This window comes from Elephas maximus, chromosome 16 (genome assembly GCF_024166365.1).
Source record: "Elephas maximus indicus isolate mEleMax1 chromosome 16, mEleMax1 primary haplotype, whole genome shotgun sequence".
NCBI classification, from domain to species: domain Eukaryota; kingdom Metazoa; phylum Chordata; class Mammalia; order Proboscidea; family Elephantidae; genus Elephas; species Elephas maximus.
In genome coordinates this window covers 3,988,778-4,015,697 of record NC_064834.1, presented here as the reverse complement: position 1 = coordinate 4,015,697, position 26,920 = coordinate 3,988,778, and the positions used below count along the sequence as shown (strand labels likewise).

Genomic DNA, 26,920 nt, shown 5'->3' with positions numbered 1-26,920 from the left:
GTCCCATTTCATTTCTTACTTGGGTTATTTGTGTCCTCTCCTGGTTTTCTTTTGTCTGTTTGGGTGGTGATTTGTTGATTTTGTGGATCCTTTCAAAGAACCAACTTTTGGTTTTGTTGATTCTTTCTATTGCTTTTCTATTCTCTGTTTCATTTATTTCTGCTCAGATCTTTACCATTTCCTTTCTTCTCTTGACTGTGGGCTTCTTTTTGTTCTATTTGTTTCTATTTGTTCAAGTACTGTAGCTAATGTTTTGATTTTATCCCTTTCTTCTTTTTTGATGTGTGCATCTATTGCTATAAATTGAGCTCTGAGGACTGCCTTTGCTGTGTCCCAAAGGTTTTGGTATGATGTGTTTTCATTCTTATTTGATACCAGGAATTTTTTTATTCCATCTGTGATTTCTTCTATTACCCATTGGTTTTTAAGCAGGGTGTTATTCAGTTGCCATGTAATTGACTTTTTTTCCTTGCTCTTGCTGTCATTAATTTCTACTTTGATGGCATTGTGGTCCAAAAAGATACTTTGTATTATCTCAGTGTTTTGGATTTTGCTGAGGGTTGCCCAGTGGCCTAAGATGTGGTCTATTCTGGAGAATGTTCCATGTGCATTGGAAAAGAATGTGTACTTTGCAGCTGTTGGGTGGAGTGTTCTACATATGTCTGTGAGGTCAAGTTGGCTGACTGTGCGCTTTAGCTCTTCTGTATCTTTGATAAGCTTCTTTCTAGATGTTCTGTCCTTTACCGAGAGTGATGTGTTAGAGTCTCCTGCTATTATTGTGGAACTGTCAATTTCTCTTTTCAGTGCTGTTAGAGTTTGTTTTATGTATTTTGGAGGCCTGTCACTGGGTATGTAGATGTTTACTATGGCTATGTCTTCCTGATGGATTGTCCCCTTAATCATTATACAATGCCCTTCTTTGTCTTTTATGGTGGATTTTGTTTTAAAGTCTATTTTATCTGAGATTAGTTTTGCCACTCCTGTTCTTTGCTGGTAGTTATTTGCTTGATGTATTTTTTTCCATCCTTTAATTTTTAATAAATTTCCATCTTTATTTCTAAAGTGTGTCTCTTGTACACAGCATATTGATGGATCTTGTTTTTTTATCCATTCTGTCACTTTCTGTCTCTTTATGGGTGCATTTAGGCCATTTACATTCAGTGTAATTATTGATAGGTGTGGGTTTATTGCTGTCATTTGTAGTGCTTTTTTGTGTGGTGCTAACGTTTTCTTTGTTCCTCTTGACTCTCCTGCGTTGTTTCTTTTGTTTGTGGATTACTTTTGTTTTTGTAGATTTTATTTTTATCAAGACTTTATGTTTTTCTTCTTTATTTTGATGAGTCGGTTTGTTAACTTCCTTCGTGTTTTCCTTGAAATTTACCCTTATCTTCCTCGGTTTGAACCAGTCGATTATCACTTGGTATCACCTTGCCTTCTTCTCCCTTAGAAAGTTCTATACCTACACCGTTTATTCCCTCTTTTATTGTTCTGACACTGTTGTCATTTATAGATTAACCTCTCTGGTTCCCTGTTGCAAATGTTTTGGTTTTGGATAGTCCTTGAGAGATCATTTCCTATGTTGGTATCTGGCTGGTACAATCTGGCATCCTAGATTCAGGCTGTGGTCTGATTTTATTTGTTCTCAGACTGAAGGACTCCTTTTAATAATTCTTGCGGGTTTGGTTTGGTTTTTACATATTGGCTTAATTTCTGTTTATCTGGAAATGTCCTAATTTCACCATCATATCTGAATGAAAGTTTTGCAGGATATATTATTCGTGGTTGGCAATGTTTTCCTTTCAAGTTTTATATATATCATCCCATTGCATTCTTGCTTGTATGGTTCCTGCAGAATAATCAGAGCTCAGTCTTATTGTTTCTCCTCTGTATGTGAATTTTTGTTGTTCTCAAGCTGCTTTAAGGTTTTTTCTTTGTCTTTGGTTTCAGCGAGTGCAATTATGATATGCCTTGATGTTTTTCTTTCAGGGTCCATCCTATTTGGGGTTCGTTGAGCTTCTTGGATAGTCAGCTTTTCATCATTCATATTAGGGAAGTTTTCTGTCAGCAATTCTTTAATGATCCTGTCTGTGTTTTCTGTCTTCTCTCCCTGTTCTGGAACTCTGATCACTCGCAAAGTTTTGCTTTTGATTGTGTCCCATATAGTTCTCAGAGTTTCCTCATTTTTCTTCGTTTTTTTTTTTTTCTGATTTTTCCTCAAACAGTTGTATCCAAGTGTTTGTCTTCAATTTCACTGATCCTGTCTTCCATCGTTTGAAGCCTGCTCCTCAGTCCTTCTCTAACACTATCCATTTCTGAAATCTTGTTTATCTTTCAGATTTCTAATTGTTGTTTTTGTATTATTTCTAGTTATGAATTTATTTTGACATTTTGTTCCTGTATTATTTTCCTGAATTCTTCCACCTTCTTGCCTTATTTTCCATGAATTTATCTGACTTTTCTATAAATTTGTCTATTTTTTTCCTCATTTTTGTCTGCTTTTTGCTTCAACTCTTGGATAGTTCTGGATATTAGAGACTTGAATTCCCTGTCAGGTAATTCTAGTGCATTTTCTTCTACTAGAAAGTCATCTGGTGTTTTATTTTGGACACCTACTGGAACCATCCTGTCCTATTTTATATGTTTTGATATATATTGTCTACTGTCTTTGAGGGATTCAGTAGTTATTTTCTTCATTTACTGATTGTAGATTTTTTTGTTCCATCCTGGTTTTTTGTTTCATTTGTTATGTCCGAGAAGGCAGGCTGTGCGTTCTTTGTTTTTTACTTGTCCTTAGTCATGATCTTTTTCATCTCCTTGTCCAATGGGTGGTACTGGTCACTCAGCTATGGTGCAGGAGGGCAGGTCCAGTTGTTTGTGGCACATACTAGGGCTAACAGGGCAGACCAGGAATCAGTGCCAGGCAAGTTCTGGTAGGCTGTCCCTGTGCTGCTCAGAGGTGTGATGTTCAGCATATGGTACAGGTAGGCAGGAAAGAGAAGGGAGGTTGTGATGTATGGAGCTAGTATGGGTATGGGAAAGAGAAAAGAGAAACATGAGCCAAAAACAAACAAAGGAAAAATAAAAACACACAGTGCCAAAAGGGAAAAAGCACAAAGAGAGCTTACCTTTGGAGTAGAGATGAGAACCCAAGAAATAGAGAGAACAAAAAGAAAAAAAAGGAAAAAAAAACTAGATAAATATTTGGAAAAGAAAAAAAAAAAAGTAGAAAATAAAAGCCCCCAGGCATCCCACCAGTGAGGCTGCGAAGACTGGGGAAGTCTTCCAGGTTGCATGGTATAGCCTGGCTAGGGGGGTACAGATGTCCCATAGCACCAGGCATTCAGGAGACTGGAAAACAAGGTAAGTATACACAGACGAGAACTGAGAAGTGAAGAAGGACAAAAAGGGAAAAAGAGAGAAGGAAAAAATAAAAAGAAAGAAAAAAAAAGAAAAGAAATGCTCCCAGGGATTCAGCTTACACATCTGTGCAGTGCAGTCCGGCTAGAAGGGGATCCCAAGTGCGAAAAGAGAAAGAAAACAAGCAAACAAATCAAAACAGAACAAAGCAAAACAAAAAAAGCAAAGCAAAGCAAAAAAAAAAAAAAAGCCCCAGGGATCCCAGAAGCGTTGTGTCGTGTGCCAGGGGAGTGGACCCCCCTCAGTCAAGCAGAGCTTCACAGCCTTTCAAGAAGCAAAGATGGCACACGGAGCCAGGTGTTAAAGAGAAAGGAGGCAGAGCTGGTGGGAGGCACGGAAGAAACCAAAAGAGGCCGAAAGAAGCTACAGCAGCTCAGTGACCCAGCCAGTGTGGATAGGGCAAATCCAAGTGGCCTGGGGTGGAAACTGTTGCCTCCTGGCCAAGAGACTGTGGCTGGTGGGAAGCAGAGGAGGCTGAAGGGGTAGGGAAATAAGGGTGGAGATTAGGAAAGTGTGTATCTCTTCTTACTGGGTTCTCTGTCTCCTGCTGGGAACATCATGAAGCTGCTTTTCCATACTCCCTGTCCACCGATCTGTGATGTAGTTGGGGCAAATCCAAGCAACAAGGATGCTGCACTTCCTGGATGGTCGAGCCACTGTAACCAGCCAGGAAGCTCAGAGGTAGAGCAGCAGGAAGAGGACGGGGGTAAGAAAGCATTTATCAACAGTTACTGGGTGCTCTGTTTCCTGCTGCAAGCTCTAAGAAGGTGCTTTCCCATGCTCCCTGTCAGCTGGTCTCTGACAGGGATCCAAGATGGTGAATCCATGCTCTGTTAGCTGATAAGGAACCTTGACAAATATCTCTCCTTGCTCTCAGTCTTCTGTCAGTTTCTTATTGTATTTGGTGTTTGGCTGAGTTCTTTATCTCTTCATTTGATACTTCAGGTTCCAGGAATGACATTTTTCTCTGTTTTACTTAGTTTTTCAGGTCTTTATTGTGGAGGGACAGCATAGTGCTTCCTTCTATGGCGCCATGTTGGCCGGAAGTCAGGAATGTAATTAAAGCTACCACACACTGGAGTTGCTGGGAAGATGGCGACATAAACAAATCATTGTTCCAACCTTCTGCCACAAGTAAAACAAAAAATACAAGGAAACAGTGCTCAGTGTTGAGCAACTCTGAACTGGGGAATAGAGGACAGCAGTGGGGTACTGCAGACAGGCAAGAATCAATGAATCAACAAGTGTATACAGTAGGAAAATCTCTTCTCCCATTGTCCCTGTCCCCCCAATCACACGGTCTGCCGGATACTGTGAACTACAAAAGCAACCACTGCAAAAAGCCTGCTTCTCTAACCACCACACCCCCTGCGTGTACAAAGAGAAGAGACCCCATGTTTCTTCTCTAAAATCAACAAGGCAGACCTCCTTTGGGGTATGACAGCACCTCTACCACCGAGACACTGTCAGCTATCAGGTTTCTACAAACCTTTGGTGTCCACACATCTATGGAACACCGAATAATGAAAAGAATGGAAGAATATAATACAACATTAAACATAATTAAAGACGTAAGGGAAAACACCGACAACATATAAAAGAAATAAGAAAAACAATGCATTAACGAAATGAAAATCTAAAAAAAGAGATAAAAGGAAACCAAACAAAAATATTTCAACTGCAAGGGATAATAACTGAAATGAGAACACAATGGCATAATTTAACAATAGATTTGATCAGACAGAAGAAATAATCAACAAATTAGAGGATGAGATAGTCAAAACTATGGAGTCTGAGGAGCAAGAAGAATGAAGGCTCAAGAAGGCTGAGCACAGTTTACCGGAATTATCTGAGAACATCAAGTGACCAGATAATAGTCATCATGGAAATTTCAGAAGGAGATGAGAGGAAGGGACAGAAAGAATATTTGAAGAAATAATGACAGAAAATTTCCCCAATCTGATGAAGAACATGAATCTACAAATCCAAGAAACTCAAAGAACTCCAACCAGGAAAAAGCCAAAAAGATCTACACTGAGACACACCATAGTCAGGCTCTCAAAAAGTAAAGATAAAGAGAGAATCCTGGCAGCACTGAGAGAGAAGCAAACAGAAACATAAAGGTTCCCCAATAAGATTAAATGCCAATTTCTCCTCAGAAACACTGGGGCTAGAAAGCAATGGAAAGACATATTTAAAGTAATAAAAGAAAATAACTGTCAACGAAGAATACCATACCCAGTGAAACTGTCCTTCAAGAATGAGGGTGAAATTAAAACATTCCCAGACAAACAAGCTGAGGGAGTTCATATCCATCAGACTGACACTACCAAAAAATAATAACAGGAGTTCTGCAGATGGAAAGGACATCAGAAAGTAATTCAAAGCCATACATGAAAACAAAGATCCCTAAGTAAAGGGAATTGCACAGACAAGTATAAGAGTTAGAAATAATGTATTCATGCTTGATAATTCTAATTCTTTTGTCCCTCAGGCTTTTTAATGACAAATGTATAAAAATCAAGAATAAAATTACATTGCAGAGTACATGGAATATAAAGATGTAATTAGCAACAACAACAACAAAATGTGGGGGGAAAGAGGGCATAGGTATCGAATTTCTTGAATGTTACTGAAGTTAAGGTGGTACCAACTTATCCTAGGATGCTATAAATACAAGACGTTAAATTTAATATTCACGGTAATTACCATGAAAATAAAAAACATACATAAAAGGAAAGGAGAAGAGAACTTAAATGGCTCACTACAGTAAACCAACAAAACACAAAAGCAAGCAGTAGTAAAGGACAAAGGCAAAGAAGGTTTAAGACATAAGAAAAATAAGTAATAAAATGGTATAAGTAAGTCACTTCTTATTGGTAATTACAGTGAATATAAATGGACTAAATGCTTCAATCAAAAGGCAGAGAGAGTGGCAGGATGGATAAAAAACATGTTCCAACTATGAGCTGTTTACAGGAAATGCACTTAGACCCAAGGACACAAATTGGTTGAAAGTGAAAGGATGGGGAAAAAAATATTCCATGCAAACAATAACCAAAAGAGAGCTGGTGTGGCAATCTTAATATCAGACAAAGTAGACTGTAAAACAAAATCTGTTAGAAGAAATAAAGACGGACACTATATACTAATAAAAGGGTCAATTTATAAAGAAAGTTTAACAATCATAAATATATGAGGGTAAGTCAAAAAGTATTGCTACTAGTGTCCCAGTTCATACATGCAGGAGTTTATTCCAAACAAAACATGTTTAAACATGTCTCTGCAATCAGTGGATGGCTGCAGACAAGTTCTCACTCAGTAAGTACACTTAGTTTCCTTACGGTGCCTTCAAAGAAATGAATATTTTTTGTGCCATGGAAAAAAGTAATTTTGACGTCAAGGATAATACCAAATTTTTAACAAAACTCAAATGGACATCTTCCCAAACCACTGAAGCCTTACAACAAGTTTATGGGAATGCTGCCCCACATAAAAAAGACAGGTTTTTAGATGGCTCAAGCATTCTAAGGAAGGTCAAGAAAACCTCAAAGAGGAGCCAACAGAGGGAAGACTACTCAGAAGGTTATTCTGGCTGTTTTTTTTGGGATTCTAAAAGGGTAATCTTGATAGATATTCTCAAGGGGCACAGGACAGTCACGGGGGCATTTTATGAGGAAATTTTAAGAAAACTGAAAACTGGTGATAAAAAGGCCAGGGAAGTTGTGCTGAGGAATTTTTTTTCCATCATGACAATGCACCTGCTCATCCTTTGAGGGTGGCAAAGGCTGTCCTATGAGAATTTCATTAGGAAACCCTACCCCATCTACCCTACACCCCTGATCTTGCCCTTCAGACTTCTTTTTTTCCCCAAAACTCAAAGAACATTTAAAAGGAACATACTCTGAGTCACCTGAGGATGCCAACACTGCCACTTTGACATGGTATAAATTGAAGAGTCCAGAATTCTTCAGGGAAGGATTAGAGAGATGGAAAAACTGCCCTCAGAAGTCTACAGACTTAGACGGAGGATATGTCGAGAAACAGCTTCATATTTTGATATTTTTTGTTTAATAAAGTTCCTACGATTTTGTAGCAATACTTTTTGACCTACCCTCATATATGCACCGAACAATGGAGTATCGAAATATATAAAGAAAACACTACAGAATTATAGGGAGAAATAGATAGCACACAGTAATATGTGGAGAATTCAATACACCATTTTCAACACTGGACAGAACATCTAGAAAGAAGATCAACAAGGCAACAGAGGACCTGAATGACAGTATAAATCAACCAGACTTAACAGACATATACAGAACACTCCACCCAACAACAGCACAATATATATTCTACTCCAGTGCACATGGATCATTCTCCAGGATATACCACATGATTAGGTCACAAGGCAAGTCTTGATAAATTTAAAAAGATTGAAATCATACAAATTATTTTCTCTGACCACAACAGAATGAAGTTACAAATCATTAACAGAAAAAAAAAAAAAAGGAAAATACACAACCCTATGGAAATTAAACAATGCACTATTAAACTATCAATGGGTCAAGGAAGAAGTCAAAAGAGAAACCACAAATTTCTTAGACTTAAATGAAAAGGACAGCACAGCATATCAAAACTTATGGGAGGAAACGAAGGCGGAACTCAGAGGGAAACTTACAGCAATAAATGGCTTCATGAAGAAAGAACAAAGATCTCAAATCAACAGCCTAACCTGACAACTCCAGGAACAAGAAAGAGAAGAACAAACCAAGGTTAAATCTATCAGAAGAAAAGAAACAACAAAGATCAAAGAAATATATGAAATTAAAAATAGAAAATGAAAAAATAATAGAAAAAATCAACAAAATCAAAAGTTGGTTCTTTGAAAAGATCAATGAAATTGACAAACCTTTAGGTAGGCTGACAAAGAAACAAGTAAGGAAAGATGCAAAGAACCAAAATAAGAAATAAAAGAGGGAACACTACAACTGATCTGAAGGGAATAAGAAAATTACGACAGAATATTACGAACAACTGCTTGACAACAAACTGGATAACCTAGATGAAATGGACAAATTCTTAGAAATCTACCCAAACTGATACAAAAGGAACTAGAAAATCTCAACAGACCCATAACTAGCAAAAAGATTGAATCAGTGATCAAAAACCTCCCAATGCAAAGGATATTAACAGGCACTTCACTAAAGAAGACATTCAGGTAACTAACAGATACATGAGGAAATGCTCACAATCATTAGCCATTAGAGAAATGCAAATCAAAACTACAATGAGATTCCATCTCACTCCAACAAGGCTGGCATTAATTAAAAAAAAACACAAAATAATAAATGTTGGAGAGGTTGCGGAGAGACTGGAACACTTATATACTGCTGGTGGCAATGTAAAATGGTACAACCATTTTGGCACTTCCTTAAAAAGTCAGAAATAGAAGTACCATATGATCCAGTGATCCCACTCCTTGGAATATAGCCTAGAGAAATAAGAGCCTTTACACGAACAGATATATGCACACCCATGTTCATTCCAGCACTGTTTACAATAGCAAAAAGCTGGAAGCAACCAAGGTGCCCATCAAGGGATGAATGGATAAATAAATTTTGGTATATTCATATAATGGAATACTATGCATTGATAAAGACCAATGATGAATCCGTGAAACATTTCATAACATGGAGGAATCTGGAAGGCATTATGCTGAGTGAAATTAAGTCAGTTGCAAAAGGACAAATATTATATGACTATTATAACAACTCAAAAAATAGTTTAAAACAGAGAAGGAAATATTCTTTGATGGTTATGAGAACAGGGAAGGAGGGAGGGAGAGGTGTTACTAGACAAGAACTATTTTATGTGAAGAGAAAGACAACACACAATACGGGAGAGGTCAGCACAATTGGACTAAACCAAAAGCCAAGAAGCTTCCTGAATAAACTGAATGCTTTGAAGGCCAGAGTAGCAGGGGTGGGGGTTTGGGAGCCATGGTTTCAGGGGACATCTAAGTCAACTGGCATAATAAAATCTATTAAATAGACATTCTGCATCCCACCTTGGCGAGTGGCCTGTGGTCTTAAACGCTACCAAGCGGCCATCTAAGGTGCATCAATTGGTCTCAACCTACCTGGAGCAAAGGAAAATGAAGAACACCAAGATTCGAGGTAATTATGAGCCCGAGAGACAGAAAGGGTCACATAAATTAGAGATTACATCAGCCTGAGACCAAAAGAACTACATGGTGCCTGGCTACAACCGATGACTGCCCTGACAGAGAACACCTGACGGAGCAGAAGGACAGTGGGATGCAGACCTCAAATTGTCGTAAAAAGACCAGACTTAATGGTCTGAGACTAGAAGAACCCCGGAGGTCATGGTCCCCAGACCTTCTGTTAGCCCAAAGACTGGAAACATTCCCAAAGTCAACTCTTCAGACAGGGATTGGGCTGGACTATAAGACAGAAAATGATACTGGTGAAGAGTGAGCTTCTTGGGTCAAGTAGACACATAAGACTATGTGGGCAGCTCCTGGAGAGGAGATGAGAAGGCAGGGGGGGACAGGAGCTGGCTGAATGGACATGGGGAATAGAGGGTAGAGAGGAGGAGTGTGCTGTCTCATTAGGAGGAGAGCAACTAGGAGTATATAGCAACGTGTATATGAATTTTTGTATGAGAGACTGACTTGATTAGTAAGCTTTCATTTAAACCAAAAAAATTAAAAAAAAAAACCTCCCGAGAAAAAACAGTCCTGAACCAGATGGCTTCACTGATGCATCCTAATGAACATTTAGGGAATAACTGACACCAATCCTGTTTAAACTCTTCCAAAAGATAGAGATGAAAAGAATACTCCCTAACCCTAATTCACTCTATAAAGCTAACATAAACCTGATACCAAAACAAGACAAAAACACAAGAAAAGGAATCTACATGTCAATATCCCTTAGGAATATAGATGCAAAAATCTCAGCAACAAACTAGCAAACAGAATCCAACAGTATCTTAAAAGAGTCATATAACATGACCAAGTCGGATTTATTCCAGGAATGCAAGGACAGTTCAACAGTAGAAAATCAAAAACAAAGGAAAAGAACCACATGATTATCTCTGCAGGTGCAGAAAATTGCTTGATAAAATCCAACACCCTTTCTTGATAAAAATCCTAAAGAACATTGGAACAGAAGGGAAATCCCTCAATATGATTCAGGGCATATATGAAAAGACAACAGTCAACATTATACTTAATGCAGAAAGACTGACAGCCTCCCCCTTTAAACCAGCAACACGACAAGGGTGCCCACTTCTATTCAATTTTGTATTAGAAGTCCTAACCAGAGCAGTAAGACATGAAAAAGAAATAAAAGGCATCAAGATTATAAAAGAAGTAGTAAAATTATCTCTATTACCAGATGGTATGATTCTCTATATAGAAGATTCCAAAATTTCTGCAAGAAAACGTCTAGAGCTAATAGAAGAATTTGGCGAAGTTGCAGAGTACAAGGTCAACAAGAACAGAAATCAGCTGGGTTTTCTTACACCAACAGTGAGAAATCTGAAAGTGAAATTAGGGGAACTATTCCATTTACAATAGCATCTAAGAGAATCAACACCTAGGAATAAATCTAACCAGGGACATGAAGTAGTTATACAATAAAAATTATAAAACACTGCTGAAGGCAAATAAAGACTTATATAAATGGAAAGATATCCCATGTTCATGGATTGGAAGACTTAACATTGTTAAGATGTCAGTACTACCCAAAGCAATCTATAGATTCAATACAATCCCAATCAAAATTCCAACAACCTTCTTTACAGAAATAGAAAAACCAATCTCAACTTTATATGGAATGGCAAGAGGCCCCAAATAGCTAAAGCAATATTGAAAGAAAAGAACAAAGTAGGAGAACTCCACAATACCTGATTCTAAAACATACTATACAGCTATAGTAATTAAAACAGCCTGAGAGTCCAGAGAGAGTCCAGAAATAAACCCACACATTTATGGTCAACTGATTTTTGATAAGGGTGCTAAGTCCATCCCATGGGGGAAAGAAGAGTCTCTTCAATAAATGGTATTGGGAAAATTGGATTTCCACAAGCAGAAAAATGGAACAGGATCTATGCTTCACACCAAACACAAAAACAAATTCAAATTGGATTAAGGACCTAAATGTACAAACCAAAAACATAAAATGCTTAGAAGAAAATGCAGGGACGATACTGTCGGTCCCAGCTTTTGACAATGGATTATCTAATACAATAACAAAAGCACAAACAGAAAAAAGGCAAAATAAATAAATGGAACCTCATAAAAATTAAAAATTTTGTTCACCAAAAGACTTTACCAAAAAAGTAAAAAGACAAGATACTGACTGGGAGAGTATCTTATGAAACCATATATCTGATAAGAACCTAACTACCAAAATATATATAAAACTGAAAACTTAACAACAGAAAGAGAAATAAACCAATCACGAAAATGGGCAAAGGACTTGAATAGACATTTCATCAAAGAGGACATTTAAAAGGCCACCAAAAACATGAAGGATACGCAACATCATTAGGCACCAGAGAGATTCAAATCCAAACCACAATGAGATAACATTTCACTCCCAGTAGGAGAGCTAAGATTTAAAAAAGGAAAAAAAAAAAGCAAAAACCCAGAAAATAACAAATGTTGACGAGGATGTGCGAAAATGGCACCTTTATCCACTGCTGGTGGGAATACAAAATGGTATAGCCACTGGGTAAAACAGTGTGGCATTTCCTAGAAAAACAAATGACCTGGCAATTCCACTCCTGGTATATACCCAAAAGGCTTGAAAGCAGAGATTCAAACAGAGACTTCTACACCAATGTTCACTGCAGCACTATTCACAATAGCTAAAAGGTAGAAACAATCTAAAAGCCCATCAACAGATGAATGGATAAACTAAAGGTGATACATACATACAATGGAACACTACTCAGCCAACAGAAGAAATGAAGTCTTGATACATGCTACAATATGAATGGAGCTGGAAGACATTACGCTTGGTGATATAAGTCAGTTACAAAAGGACAAATATTGCATGACCTCACTTATATAAAAAGACAAAAAAGGCATGTATAGAGACCAAATTTTATTAATGGTTACCAGCAGAGAGAGGGAGGTGTAAAGGAGAAGTTATTGCTTATGCAGTACTGAGTTCTGGCTTACGGTGATGGAAAAAATCACACCAATTAAGGGTAGGATTGCACAAGTGATCATTTAAGTGCTGTCAATTAGTTGTACACCTGCTTAAAAGTTGAACTGGAAAAGTTGTGTGATAGACATTTACAACAATGACAGAAAAAGAGTAGCAGCTGAGACTGGTTTTGTACAACCAAACACCTCAAGGGATTTGGTTCCTTCGTTTGCAGGTTTAGGGTCATAGTTTCATGGAACAACCTGGTTAATTGGCCTAATAACGTGTTTAATGCTTCTATTCTACCTCCTATTCCACTGCATATGCCTGAGGTCCTAAAAACTTGCAAATGGACATCCAAGGAACAACAATTGGTCCCTACTCGCCTGGTGCAACAGAGGAAGGAGGACAGTCAGGAATAGGAGGAGGATATGCAATGTGTGGCTAACTGCCTCCATGAACAATTACCTCCTTTGTCGTGAGACCAGAAGAACTGGATGGTACCCGGGTACCATTACTGAACATTTCAATCATAGATTCTATAGAAGAATCCTGATCAAAAGGGGCAAAATACAGAACGGAATTTCAAATTCTCATGGAATCCAGAGTTTCTAGAGCCATGGAGGCTGGATATAGCCCCGAAACTACTGCCCTGAGATAATGTTTAAATCTGAAATCCGAAATATTCCCTGAAGTCTTCTCAAAACCAAACAATAGTTTTGCTTAACTAGTACACAATATCTGCCTTCAGCATTATGCTCTTTTAAGAACTATCTATATGGGATTAAACTGACAACAGCAACTCAAAAAGATTGGATAGGAAGCTTAGGGGATACTGTGTTTATGTTAATGGGGAAGGAACAACCCAGAAAAGGAGTGTGAGAATGGCTGCACAACTCGAAGAATGTAATCACTGTCACTGAATTATACACGTAGAAACTGTTGAATTGGTATATGCTTCGCTGTGTATATTCTCAGTAACAACAACAAAAAATTAAATAAAAAATTTTTAAAAGAATGTATATTGGTTCAATCACTCTGGAAAACTGACACTATCTCATAAAGCTGAGTATGCATACATGCATGTAAACACCAGCAAAGGGAAGAGGGAATAGCCATAATGAATAAATACTAACAAGGCATTTTAAAGGTAATTATTGTATGATTAAAGTTTAGGCTACCTTTTATTATCCTTCTTATCTCTAAGGTTGTGAAATTTTTTAAAAAATCAAACTATTTTAAATTAAATTTAGTCACCTTAGATGTGTTGCTGGCCTAAATAAAATCAATTTATCACTTTTAATATCTCAATAAATAACTGAGGCCAGAAGCTTGAAATACATTTTACGGATCTTTTTTTTTTTCCTACAGTTACTGACAGGCCTCATTGCTGTGAGCCCTACAGGGATAAAGGAAGCTAGAGAAAGGTCGGCAGCTTCACCTTTTTGCTGAGATTCATGTTCTCCATCTTTGCCTTCAGCAGCTTCATCTTATTCATAGTTATTGAATTTTCAATTATCTGTTGCCCAGAAGGAGAAGGCTCAGTTTCTTCATCTTCATCTGTATACAAATTATACACAGAGCCTCCACTGCAAAGGAAGCAATGACCACTCGTGAAACGTGCTTGATGCCTGCATAGTGACGACTAACATACGTGCAACAGGAACATCAGATGCTGCTAATGATAAAACCAAAATGCAAGGAAAATGTATTTCAAAAATATATCTCTAGAAGAAAAAATTAAGTGGAGATAAATACCATGATATAGCATTACTCTGAATTCAGTGCACCATCAGTCAAGATCTTTTGGCAGCCACTGTGGTGCAGTAGTTAAGAGCTCAGCTGGTAGCCCAGATTAATGGTCAGCAGTTCAAATCCACTAGTTGCTCCTCAGAAACCTTACAGGGTAGTTCTACTCTGTTGTACTGAGTTACAAGCACTGGAATTGACTCACAGCAATGGGTTTAAATTTTATATCATCACCACAGGTCAAAATATACTTCCACAAGAATGCTCTGACTTCACTTTACTCGCCAAAGCTGATAACTATGAAACCCAGACAACAGGCTGATCGATTTCCATTAACCAGACACTGGCACAGAAGTCCAGATTTTTATTCATCCTGAGGGTATTCTCACTCATATACAGGTGATGTCAGAACATTTTCTGTTCTTAAAGAACAACAACAAAAAAAAAAAAAAATAGGAATAACAGGGTTTCTCTAAGTCAATCTGGAAATAGAACTACTTGGAATAGCATAGATATTCACATGAAAAAAGATGCCAAGTCAAGGCATGACACAAATTTCTGAACCTGTTTGCTGAACATTTCCATTACCATTCAACCATCATGACATTTATTTACAAAGTAATTAAACTAACATTGGGATTCCCTCCTCTTTGATTGCATAACATCATGGTATTTATCACACTATCCTCATATTTATACTTGTATGTTTTTCTTTTCCCTAAACTCCCCCATATTTAAGCAAGTTGAAAGCAGGTATTAGCTTTATTCATCTTCCTAGTTCCAGCACCTGGCACAGTGCTGAGCTGATGAACTGATCACAAACACTATTGAAATTTCATTTAGCTTTTTCAATAACATGAAAATTAGAATGGCAAGGGTTTAAAAAAACAGCTCAGCATATTTGGTGAATGACTAAAATTTTAAATGCTGCAGAAGAGAAATGAGTATTAATCACCACGCTTGATTTACTTATAGAAAAACGAATGGATGCATCTATGCTACAGAAGTATGAGGGTTAAAACGTCCTGTTCTACATGGCTGTAAGAAACGGAAACAACTTAGAAGGAAAATCTTAACAGGGCATATGACACCTGGAACGCATACTACCACCAAGGGCAAAGTAGAGAGTGGATAGCCCCATTCCCAAAGTTTATATGGTGAAACTGGTGACCTTTTGACATTGCGGGCTAATTGCACGCAGAGCAGGCAGGCATGGGTATCCGAGGGAAGAATGTTAGGAACTGGTCTCCACATGATTACCACTGTTACCTACTGCCGGTGCCTCCTGGTGGATGTTGCCTGACACAACAGGCACACACTAATGTAATGCCATTGCTGCTGTGTAGCTGATGCCTACTCTGCCAGGCACTTCCTGTGCATCATTTCAAAAGTTCACATAAACTATATAAGGGAGGCATTACATCCCATTTTAGAAAAGAAGAAACTGCAGTTGAGAGAGGTAAAGCTATTTTGGTCAAGACCAAAGAGCTAGCAGATGATGGACCTAAGATTCAAATCCCCCATCTGTCTGGTTCCAAAGCCTATTCCTTCTTCTCTTGCTTCCTCAGGGACCAAGCAACAGGCTTCACTGCATCATGCCTGTGCGCCCAAATGAGAGACAGAACGTATACTATGCGAAGGTTCTTCTCTTAAGGTCAGCTAAACCTGTAAAGGACGGCTAAGTGAAGACTTTAACCACTTCACCCTGTAGAGTTGGAAGGGATGACTTAAGTATACTCTATTTTTGGTTACCTTGTAGTATTTTAACTGTAAGTACTACTCTGTTACCTTGTAGTGTTTTAACTTTGTTGTTATTAGATGTCGTTAAGTCGTTTTTGACTCATAACGAACCCATGTGACAAAGTAGAACCATCCCACAAATTTTCTACACTGTAACCTTCACAGAAGCAGACTGCCATGTCTTTCTCCCGAAGAACAGCTGGTGGGTCAAACTGCCAACCTTTTGGTTAGTAGGTGAGTGCTTAACCATTGTACCACCAGGGTTCCTTTAAATACCCATACTGAATACTGAAAGAGGTTTCTGGCTCAGCCTTCCTCTTATAAAAACCCAGTCCTTTACTGTTTTCCCGTGGATTATATATACACAAATAAGGAAGTACAGTCATAAATATTTCATTGAACGCATTTCAGAATATAAAACATTTTAAATTCATGTATTTTTTTCAAAGAACCACATTATTGTATTTTCCCTCACAAACCATAAATTCTTCAGAACAGTTAGAAGCCAATCACAAATTTTTTCTAAGTAAAAAATGCGATAACCAGACCAGGATAACACAGTAATTTACAAACTTAACCCCAAAACATCTTTCTCAATTTTCTTGAATGCTAAATATGTTTTCTAAATCTTTAATCTAATAATATGATCAAAGAATAAGAAATGGATAAATGGCAATATTTATTTCAACCTAAATATTGATTATACCATCCCAAAGTCAAGTACTCATGCGAATTTCACAGACAAGTTATCATTTAAGTCTTGCTCTATCTCCTTGTATTACGTTTCTACTTAGAAAAACAGTAAGGAGATACAATTCACTAAAAAGTTTGAGACTAAAAATGACCAATGATGAATTCTGCACCAGAATGGATCAAATAAACACCCAATTCTTCCTCTTCCTTCTAGAGCAGAAGTCAACAAACTACAGCCATGGGTCAAATCTGGCCCACCACGGTTTTTTTGTGGCCCACAAGCTAAGAATGGTTTTTATACTTTTAAATGGTTGGGGAAAAAAAAATCAAAAGAATAATATTTTGTAACACAAGAAAATTATATGAAATTCAAAGTTCAGTGCTCATAAATAGTTTTCTTGGGATGCAGCCATGTTAGCTGGACCACATACTATGTCTGCTTTCCTGCTACAACGGCAAAGTTGAGGAGCTGCGACAGAGGCTTCTGCGATGCTCTGATTGCTTTGCACTGTGACTCAGCATACCACAAATCACAGTGGCACGGTCATAAGTCCACAGCATTTTGAGTGCCATTTTTGAAAATTATCAGTGCATACCCAGCATGTCAAAACAAGAGAAGTGGACTTCAAATATTGCAATTTTAAGCCACAGTCAATAGTAAATTATTTTGTTATCAAACTAGATGGCAAAGCATTATGTTTACATTAAGTTACACTAAAAAGAATATATCATACTTCAACATTGCCAGACTAAGCACTCACCACAGTATTCCCAACTCACAGGAAAGCAAGAGTCAGGAAATTTAAAATGAAATATCTCATCACAAAAATAAAAAAATGAAAATGAGGCTGTTATCAGTTTCCAAGTCGCTCATTTGTTAACCAAGCAAAGACAGCTGTTTACCAATAGTGAATTAATTAAACTGTGTTTGGTTGCAGCAGGGGAGGAATTGTGTCCAGAGAGGGGAAAAAGCTGTTTAAGACTACTAGCCTTTTAGCAAGAACAACTGCTCAAAGAGTTGACAACACCGGAAGTGACATCAACAGACAATTAAAAAACAGGGCAACTGATTTTGAGCTGTTTCCTTGGCTCTTGCTATGTCAACACTTGTTAACAATACTGCTCGGTCGCTATTGTTTACTCAGGGTGTCAATGCGAAGTTTGAAGTGACTAAAGAATTTGCTTCTATGAATAGTCTGTATAGAACACCTGTAAGAATATTTTCAAAGAAGTTGCTAAAACACTGATTTGCTACAACTTGAAGTGATTCTGCTGAATTATGGTGATAAAAATATATGTTAAACAGAAAAAGGCTTAGTCAGACAGACTGACAAAGCTGGTGAAGATATACAATGTACTACTCATCAGCAGGAACTGCGTAGTAAACATGTCAACCGATCATGTATTACTGAACCAGTAGTGTCAAATTCTGTTGTGATGAGATATTTCATTTTAAATGAACTTCACTTGTTCTCACGGACTTAGCCATCATCAGTTCAATGGCTTGTGGACAGTAAAATTTTACTGTGAGCTTTTTAGTTCACGGCCAAGACTGAAACTTTTCTGAATGTGAAAAACCACCCTCAACCACTATTCTCAAACACTAAAGGCCTCTGGAAATTAGTTTCTACTGTGAACTTGATAATGTTTCTTAAGGAATTCAACCTACAATCATTATGCAAAACAATCCTTATATATGAGATTTATACTGTAGTTCTGAAGTACGGCCAGAATGCTCCTTAGAAGCAAGGATGGCAAGGCTTCATCTCACACACTTTGGACACGTTATCAGGAGGGACCAGTCCCCGGAGAAGGACATCATGCTTAGTAAAGCATCAGCGAAAAAGAGGAAGACCATCAACAAGATAGACTGACACAGTGGCCGCAACAATGGGCTCAAGCATAACAATGATTGTGAGGATGACACAGGACCGGGCAGTGTTTTGTTCTGTTGTACATAGGGTCACTATGAGTCGGAATTGATTTGATGGCACCTAACAACAACAACGTAGTAAAGTCATTTTGATGACAACTAGCATTGTGATGGCGAGTTGCAACATTCCTGTATCCTTGATTTTATGTCTTGACCCAAAAGTCTAAAATATTTACTATCTGGCCTTTGACAGAAAAGGTTTGCTGATCCCTGTTCTAGAGTAAGAAAGCCTCTTCTGGAATAGGTGAGACAAGTGTCCTTCAATTGATAAGCAGATAAAGTTTTATACTTCCCTTTGCCATTTACCTCACCCTATCCTTGCCCGCAAATACTTGGGCCTATTCTGCTGGGTGCATGGAAAAGATGAGAAAATAAAAAATTATCTGGAGAGAAAGAATACAATTTTAATTAAAATTCATGGCAACATTTGGGCTATGCTTTAAACACAAACATAAGTTGGCTGGGGGAAGACTAGGGCAAGAGGAGGAAATGGCGTTTCAAGCAAAGAGAAAAACATGTGCTAAAAATAGGGCATAATGGAGAGACCCAAACAATCGATGATGGCAGGTCATGGATTGCCTTACAGGCTAAACTAAGGAGCTTAGATTTTATCCTTTAGGAAAGACACCAAGAGAAGGATATTAAGCAAATTTATTCTAAGAAAGAAAACCCTAACAACAGTGAGCCAGCATGTGGAGAGTTGAACGTGAAGAAGTTCTAAGGTGACAGAGACACAGGTAGCCTTCACTGCTCGTCGTTCTTTACTTTTAGCCCATGTGTTTACGCCACTTTTGTACTGTGAACTGGATCCTGACCCATTCTAGTCAACTATCAGTACTCAGCTGTCACAGGTCTGCTCTCTGCAGCCACACATGTGCGCATGAACACACAAACACACACACGCACACACACAGCGTACCTTTCTTCCACACACACAGCATCTATGGTAGGCAGAATTCTGAGAAGGGCCCCATGATTCCTGATCCTTGATGTACACATACTAGATAATCTCCTCCCCTTAAGTGTGGGCAGGACTAACAGGATTTTGTAGACATAATTAAGGCCCTAAATTAGTTTTGAGTTCATCAAAAGGGAGCTGAAGGCAGCCTCTAGCCAACAGCCAGCAAAAAGCCAGGACTCTCAGTCATACAGCTGCAAGGCAATGAATTATGCCAATATTATGAATGAGCTTGAAGGTAGATTCTTCCCCAGTCAAGCTTCCAGGTAAGAAAAGACCTTGACTGCAGCCTTGTAACACTATGAATAGGGGGTCCAGCTAAGCCATGCCTAGACATCTGACCCACAGAGACTCTTCTTCAGACTACAAGCTGTTTTTTTTTCTGGGGGTAGTTTTACGACTAGATTTTTATTTTGTGGGGTTAAATTTAGTTACCTGTAATACCTTTCTTTCCTTTGTTTGGCAAACTCCTATTCCTCTTTTAAGATTACTTCCTCTCAGAGGTTGTCCCTAACTCCCCACCTCTCAGACAAAATGAAGGCCCTCTCATCTGTTTTCAGGTCTTGATATCTTTTTATAGACTCAGAAACATAATATCATAGCTACTATTTATAGTAGATTTGCATTCTCCATGAAGATGGGAACAATCATCTTTATAACCCTAGTGCCTCACTTGGTGACTTGCTATAATAGTTCAGTAAATGTTCAGTGACCGATAGTGAAAGAAGACAAAGAGTCATAATAAGTCAGAGTACACAGAATCTTAGCGATTACCTAGTCTAATTTCCTAATTTTTCTACTGCCTACTAAAACATCTTAGGTTTTTTCCTTCTAATTTTAGAAGTATTACAAATCTCCCAACCCCCACTTTATAGGTTATGAAAACAAGGTCACAGAAGTAGAGATTTATCCACTTTTAAGCAGCAGAGTTGAATTTTGAAAAGAGATCCTAACTTCAGCGTCAACCTTTTCTATTACGTCAAAGCTGTAAAGACTCTGTAACCTAGTACACATCTTAGAGTTTCATAAAGTATCATAAACAAATCTTTGTCATAGTTTATATAGGTAGAAAAAATCCTGCCCCATAAAGAAATTTCAGTTCTAGAAATTACTCTCTTGGTATCAATAAAATGAAGGACAATGTCAGAATTATATGCTCAGGGCAAGGCAAGTATGAAATTTAGACTTGGGAATAAACTAAGATTATTTTAACAGAAGGTAAATAACAAAGGTTAATATAGTATATCATATGATATTCTTGTCTAAGGAAGACATGCAAATAAAAACCTGTTTACCTTAAAGATTCAGATAATGGTGTTAAAGTGCCATCTCCCCTATCTACTACACGAAAGAAATTCAATTGATCTCCTTCTCGGTATACCAAAAATGTAACTTGTTTGTTGCAGGAAGTCTTCTCCCAGACCTCCTCTCGACTGGAATCCAGGTACTCAGCCATCTCCCTAAGTGGGTCTTCCACAGGAACTACAAATGACAAAATTGATAAATAAACTTCCATATCATTTGATGCATCTTGGTACAGCGACAGAACATCATGTACTGAATCTGAACAACAGTGCTGTACATACATGATATTCTTCAAATAAATCTCTGAACTTTTTGCAGTTAATATAGCATGCCCTATATTACATGAGAGAAATTAAACACACTATTATATTGTTATGTCCAAATATGTGAGTATTTTCCTATGTCAGTACAGTTGGTGTATTTGCTGATTCTATGGAATTATTATATACCTATGATTATTTTCATTGCACACCTTCTGCTTCCCACACTTTCAAATACTGGTTCTAATAATCAATAATTAAAAAACAACATAAAACTTCCCACATACATTAGATTACCAAAATACACATACACGACTAGGAGGTATATGTATGAAATTAGAAGCCAGTGAACCCCTATTTTTCTTTCTACTTTTATCAAAAGGCTGATTACCCTTAACATGAAGTTAGGTAATTAAAAATGCACTGTCGTCCAGTCAATTACAACACATAGTGACCCTACAGGACAAAGTAGGACTGCCTCATAGGGTTTTCAAGGAACAGATAGTGTATTTGAGCAGCCACGCTCTTAACCACTGTGCCACCAGGGCTCCTTTTAATTACCTAACTCAGAATACAAGTGGGCCACTAGTGTACTAAAACTGCAACATGTGAAATGGTTGGTAAGTCATTTGCTGAAAGTATTCTCCCAGGGCCCCTAGTGTCCTGGTATACAGTGAGGTGTCCAGTCAAAGCACATGAAGGTACACAGGCTGACTGGGGTCACTCCAAAGCCCCATACAGCTCCAGTGGCCCAGAGAGGTGCTCAGGACTCGAATTTTACTACAGCCATCATTGCAACACAAAGGCACAAGGGAAAAATCAGTCCAAAGGACAAATGGACCATATGTACCACAGCCTCCATTAGACTAAGTCCAGCACAACTAGATGGTGCCTGGCTACCACCACTGACTGCTCTGACAAGGAACACAACAGAGGGTCCCTGACAGAGCTGGAGAAAAATGTAGAACAAAATTCTAACTCACAAAAAAAGACCAGACTTATTGGCCTGACAGAGACTGAAGAAACCCCTAGAGTATGGCCCCTGGACACCCTTTTAGCTCAGTAATGAAGTCATTCCTGAGGTTCACCCTTCAACAAAAGATTATACAGGCCCATAAAACAAAACGAGACTAAAGGGACACATCAGCCCAGGGGCAAGTACTAGAAGGTGGGAGGAGACAGGAAAGCTGGTAATAGGAAACCCAAGGCTGTCAAGGGAAGAGTGTTAACATGTTGTGGGGTTGTTAACCTATGTCATAAAACAATATGTGGACTACTTGTTTAAGGAAAGCTCGTTTGTTTTGTAAACCTTCATCTAAAGTACAATTTAAAAAAAAGGAATGTCAGCTTCACTGATCAATGGAAGAGTAACGTACAGAACCATTCTTACTGACAAACTTTGATGAGAAATGTTTGTTTTTACTTTTGCCATTGTAATTATATATGCTTTGTGATCTTATTTGGCTACTACACTGATCTTCACTTTTGCATTCAATATTAGTGGGTAACCAGTGGCAAGTGGGTAACAAAAGAGAAGTTCAGAAATATGAAGGCTGGAATAAAAAGATCTAACACATATCTAATCCAAGTCCCAGAACTGATGAACAAGTGAAGCCATGATGCAGGAAACAATAACATGTCCAAGAGGATAAGTGAAAAGAAATACATGCCTATACACACTGCAGTACAACTGAAGAATGTTAAAGACAAAGAGAAACACTAAAAGGAATCAAAGAAAAAGAGATCACCTTAAAAGTTAATTGGTAACAAGATTTCCCAACAGCAACAGGGAAAGACCAATGAGAGTGGAATTCAAAGTGTCAAGAGAAAGCAACTGAGTACCCTGTAAAATTTCAAAAATGAGGGCGAAATGATTATGTTTACAGATTAAAAAAAAAAAAAAAAAGAATTCATACCAAAAGCTTTTGCTACAGAAAATTCTGAAGAATGTACTTCAGAAAGAAGAAAAGTAATTCCAAAAGAACAGTCCGAGCTGTTAGAACGAATGTGAGCAAATTAAAATTTATATAAACTGTCAAAAAAAGAGAGAGTGATCACCGGCTCATAGGGTAAATGTTCCAGCAGCCCCTGAACCCTGAACTTGGGAGTCTAAGTAACGGATCCAGGAAAAAAAAAAAGAAGCCTGCTTCCAAAGCCATTCTCATGTTATGCTGCAGAAGCATTTGTTCTGTCCTAAAAGGTACAACAATTTCCCAAGCCGCATAACTTTCACTCAAAGAGCTTATTTACTAAAAGAATCACAGTGCTGTATTACCCTTAAAAATAAAAATAAAAATAGCTTCACAGAAAACTACTTGAGTTTAATAGGAAAATATTAAACTCTGAAAGTAATAAGGTAAAAACATTAAATTGTTCCCATATCCTAAATCCATTACTAAAACCCAAAAACCAAACACTGCTGTCAATTCTGAGTCACAGCAACCCTGTAAGACAGAGCAGAACTGTCTCATATGGTTTCCTAGGCTAAAATCTTTACGGAAGCAGACTATCATGTCTTGCTCCCATGGGGTAGCTGGTAGGTTCGAACCGCAGACCTTTCAAGTTAGCAGCTGAGCACTTAACCACTCTTCCACCAGGGCTCCTTAAATACAATACTACCACTAGTAAACTCTTAAAGGATTTTAAAAAATAAACTTAGAAATATGACAAGATTTTGTCTTATTTTATAAACATAATTATTTGGATATTTTGACTGACTCTGTCCTACACACAAAACATGTAAATATCAAGATATTTTCAACAAAATTTTTGTTATTTTTAAGTTAATGCTACATTTTCCACATTATATTAATGGGAAAGAAATAAGAACTATCATACCAATTTACCAGCTGCTGCTACCGCCAAAAGGAGGGACTTTACTAAAATATTAAAAGAAGATTCATCCATATAGATAAGTCCTAGCTGCTGATTTTTCAATTCACAAACCAGGCATTTAAAGTTGTAGGAAAAAAATTATGGTTACAAAGCTTCAACTACTAGAGGGTACAAACAAAAAACCCGTTGCTGTCGAGCTGATTCTGAATTGCAGCAACCCTATAGGAAGAGCAGAACTGCCCCATAGGGTGCCCAAGGAACAGCTGGTGGATTCAAACTGCTGACCTTTAGGCTAGCAGCCAAGCTCTGAACCACTGTGTCACTAGAGGGTAGGGATGCCTTTAATGTTCATTTTTAAAAAATAGTAAAAATATACGTACGCTATTTAACTTAGAATCTGTAGTAGTTATAGTCCTTCTCATAAACGTACAAAATAATTTTAATCCTAGTCAGAAAATGAGGTGTTCTGATTAAATACTCTGGTTTAAAGACTGTACTATTCACAAATAACCAACTTTCAGAATATAATACAATGGAATTCACATGTCATTAAACACTTTGTAATTCAATGTAAATTTAATGGTTCTGTAAACACTTAGGGTTCTTGGACTATACTCAGAGTGGTTACTATACACACTACCTTATGTCATACAGGAAAACTTCATGAAAGCCAGTTAGCAGAAAGTCCATCATACCAGGAATGCTAGGTAACCATCTCTAACACTACCTTTTTTCCTTCCAACCTGTGCAAAACAGTTCAGCAACCTAGTAACACAGCTCACAAAATTCTCTTGAGTTAGCTAGGAAAAAGATGGTAATAACACTATTTTCTCATCAAAGTTATGAAGCATACAGACATAATTTGACTTGAGGAATTAAGCCAACAATGGAATCAATACTTAACCTTAAGTTTTCTGGTTGGTGAAGGGTCAAACAAATTGAAGGCCTTCCCCAAAATGAGACCGACAAAGCAGGAATCTGAGCAGTCTAGGGACTCCTGTGTTTGGTTTGGATTCATGTCACATAAATGAATTATGGAACAATATGAATGCTCCGGGCTTACCACGTGGTTACAGCCATCTTGTCAATCAAGTCTCTGCTCATATGTCATCTCTGAGAGCCCCTTCGCAGTCATCTTCCTACGACCTTACTTTCACAGACACTATCACATTACCGTATTTCCTCCATAGCACTTATGACTACCTGAAATTATGTAATTTCTTTACATGTTTATTATTGTCAGCATCATACAAGCAGAGACTCTGTCTGCATGTTTACTGCACTTGAAACATTATACTGAGCAATCTAGTAAAAGCTCAATGTGTATTTGCTGAATGGATGAACAGATTCCCAGAGACTACGCACATTCTGGGAAAGGATGCAACAGGGCCGTGGCAATATCCATGAAACCCAGATGCATCCCAAACCAAACCAACATGTACCTTTGGAGTTTCCCAAAACAATCATTATTCCACAATCTGAAGATCTAGTGGATTCAATAAGCAACAAGACTGGTATAAACCTAAACACAATGATAGCATAATATTTATACATGGCATCCTATTTCCCTTCCCTGTACTAAAACCCAGTGCCGTACACTAGTGAGGCTTATTTTGAAATCCTCCTGGTTTGAATCAGGAATCCTGAGATATTCCGAGTCTTCTAAGACCTAACAGCAGAGAGAGACCTGACTAAAACCCGAGGCTATAAAAACACTTACTGGCTTGAAGGTTATCATTAGTGAAATTGTTTGAATATATATGATTTTAAAATATGCCTACCTTTTCTAGTATTTATAGGTCCGCCACGCATAGCCAATACCAGCTTCAAGGTACAACCTTCCGAAATGCTGTGGATAGTTAACACAAGAATAAACCATAATCATCAAAATGCACTCAGTGTCAAATATACACATATTAATATGCTGGTTTATCAGGCATAGCGCCTACCCTCTCAAATATAAAAAAGATACAGCAATGTGAATAAATGTAATGTGAACTTATTTACCTGTCTAAATAATGAAAAAGTGAAAAAGTTCTCAATAGCCTTAAATCTGATCTAAAATCCCCGAATAAAAATACTGGAAAGGACCTCTATAATCACTTCCCATGTAAGAAAAAAGAGGCCCAGAGAAGAAAGGAGTCTTGCCTCAGATCCAAAGTGTTAGAAAAAGGTAGAGCCAAATCTATAGCGTCCTGACTCCCAGGGCTCTTCCATCTATTTTCCACACTGCCTCTCACCCCTCTGCTCTTTCCTTAAGTAAAGACTTATTCACTATGTGAGAAGGGAGAAAGACAAGTTGGCGAATATGACAATCTGCAATCGCTGGTACACGAAGTGCCACTTAGTAATAGAAGGAGTGCTTAAATGAAAAATGAAAGACTTACTGGAGACTAAATTCCTCTTACCCAAGACTCTGTGAAAATGGAAAGAAACGGCATTGAACCAAGTGGGAATAGATCATATTCAGAGAAGATAAAAGAAGGCAGCAAGAATAGCAAGACCTAAAAAGGCAGGGGACAAACAGCCTAGCATGATAAAATGAAAAGGAAAAACAGAGTACAAGAAGGTAAGGATCAGGTAGTCTGGGGTAGCCAGCCAACAAATCTTAAAGCTCAGGATTTATATTGAACTTAAGGGATCAAAAAACTATTCAGAAGAAGAAGAGACATGATCCAAGGATTCAGAAGAAAAACACTGTGTTTGGGGCTGTTGTTGTATAATACTGAGAGTCTATAACATAGCTAATATGCAATTACACTCACTTGTAATCATTCAAGCAATAATCGTCTTCAAGTTCCATGTTATTCCAAATTAAGTGCTGCTGACAGATGGGAATACCTTA

General features: G+C 37.8%; 1 protein-coding gene across 9 annotated transcripts in view; it reads right to left on the bottom strand.

Moving 5' to 3' along the window:
* Positions 1-26,920, bottom strand: part of ZFAND4 (zinc finger AN1-type containing 4) — a 125,588-nt gene that overhangs the window by 26,290 nt on the left and 72,378 nt on the right. For 8 of the 9 annotated variants that reach the window (XM_049855545.1, XM_049855540.1, XM_049855543.1 and 5 more), the window contains 4 exons: positions 26,841-26,916; positions 25,857-25,924; positions 20,971-21,157; positions 14,044-14,191 (listed from right to left, as the gene is read on the bottom strand). In XM_049855545.1, the coding sequence (XP_049711502.1) occupies positions 14,044-14,191; positions 20,971-21,157; positions 25,857-25,924; positions 26,841-26,878 (441 nt within the window). In that variant the 5' untranslated portion in view covers positions 26,879-26,916. Of the gene's footprint in view, positions 1-14,043; positions 14,192-20,970; positions 21,158-25,856; positions 25,929-26,840; positions 26,917-26,920 lie in introns of those variants that run through there. The other variant, XM_049855544.1, reaches the window with a different exon arrangement.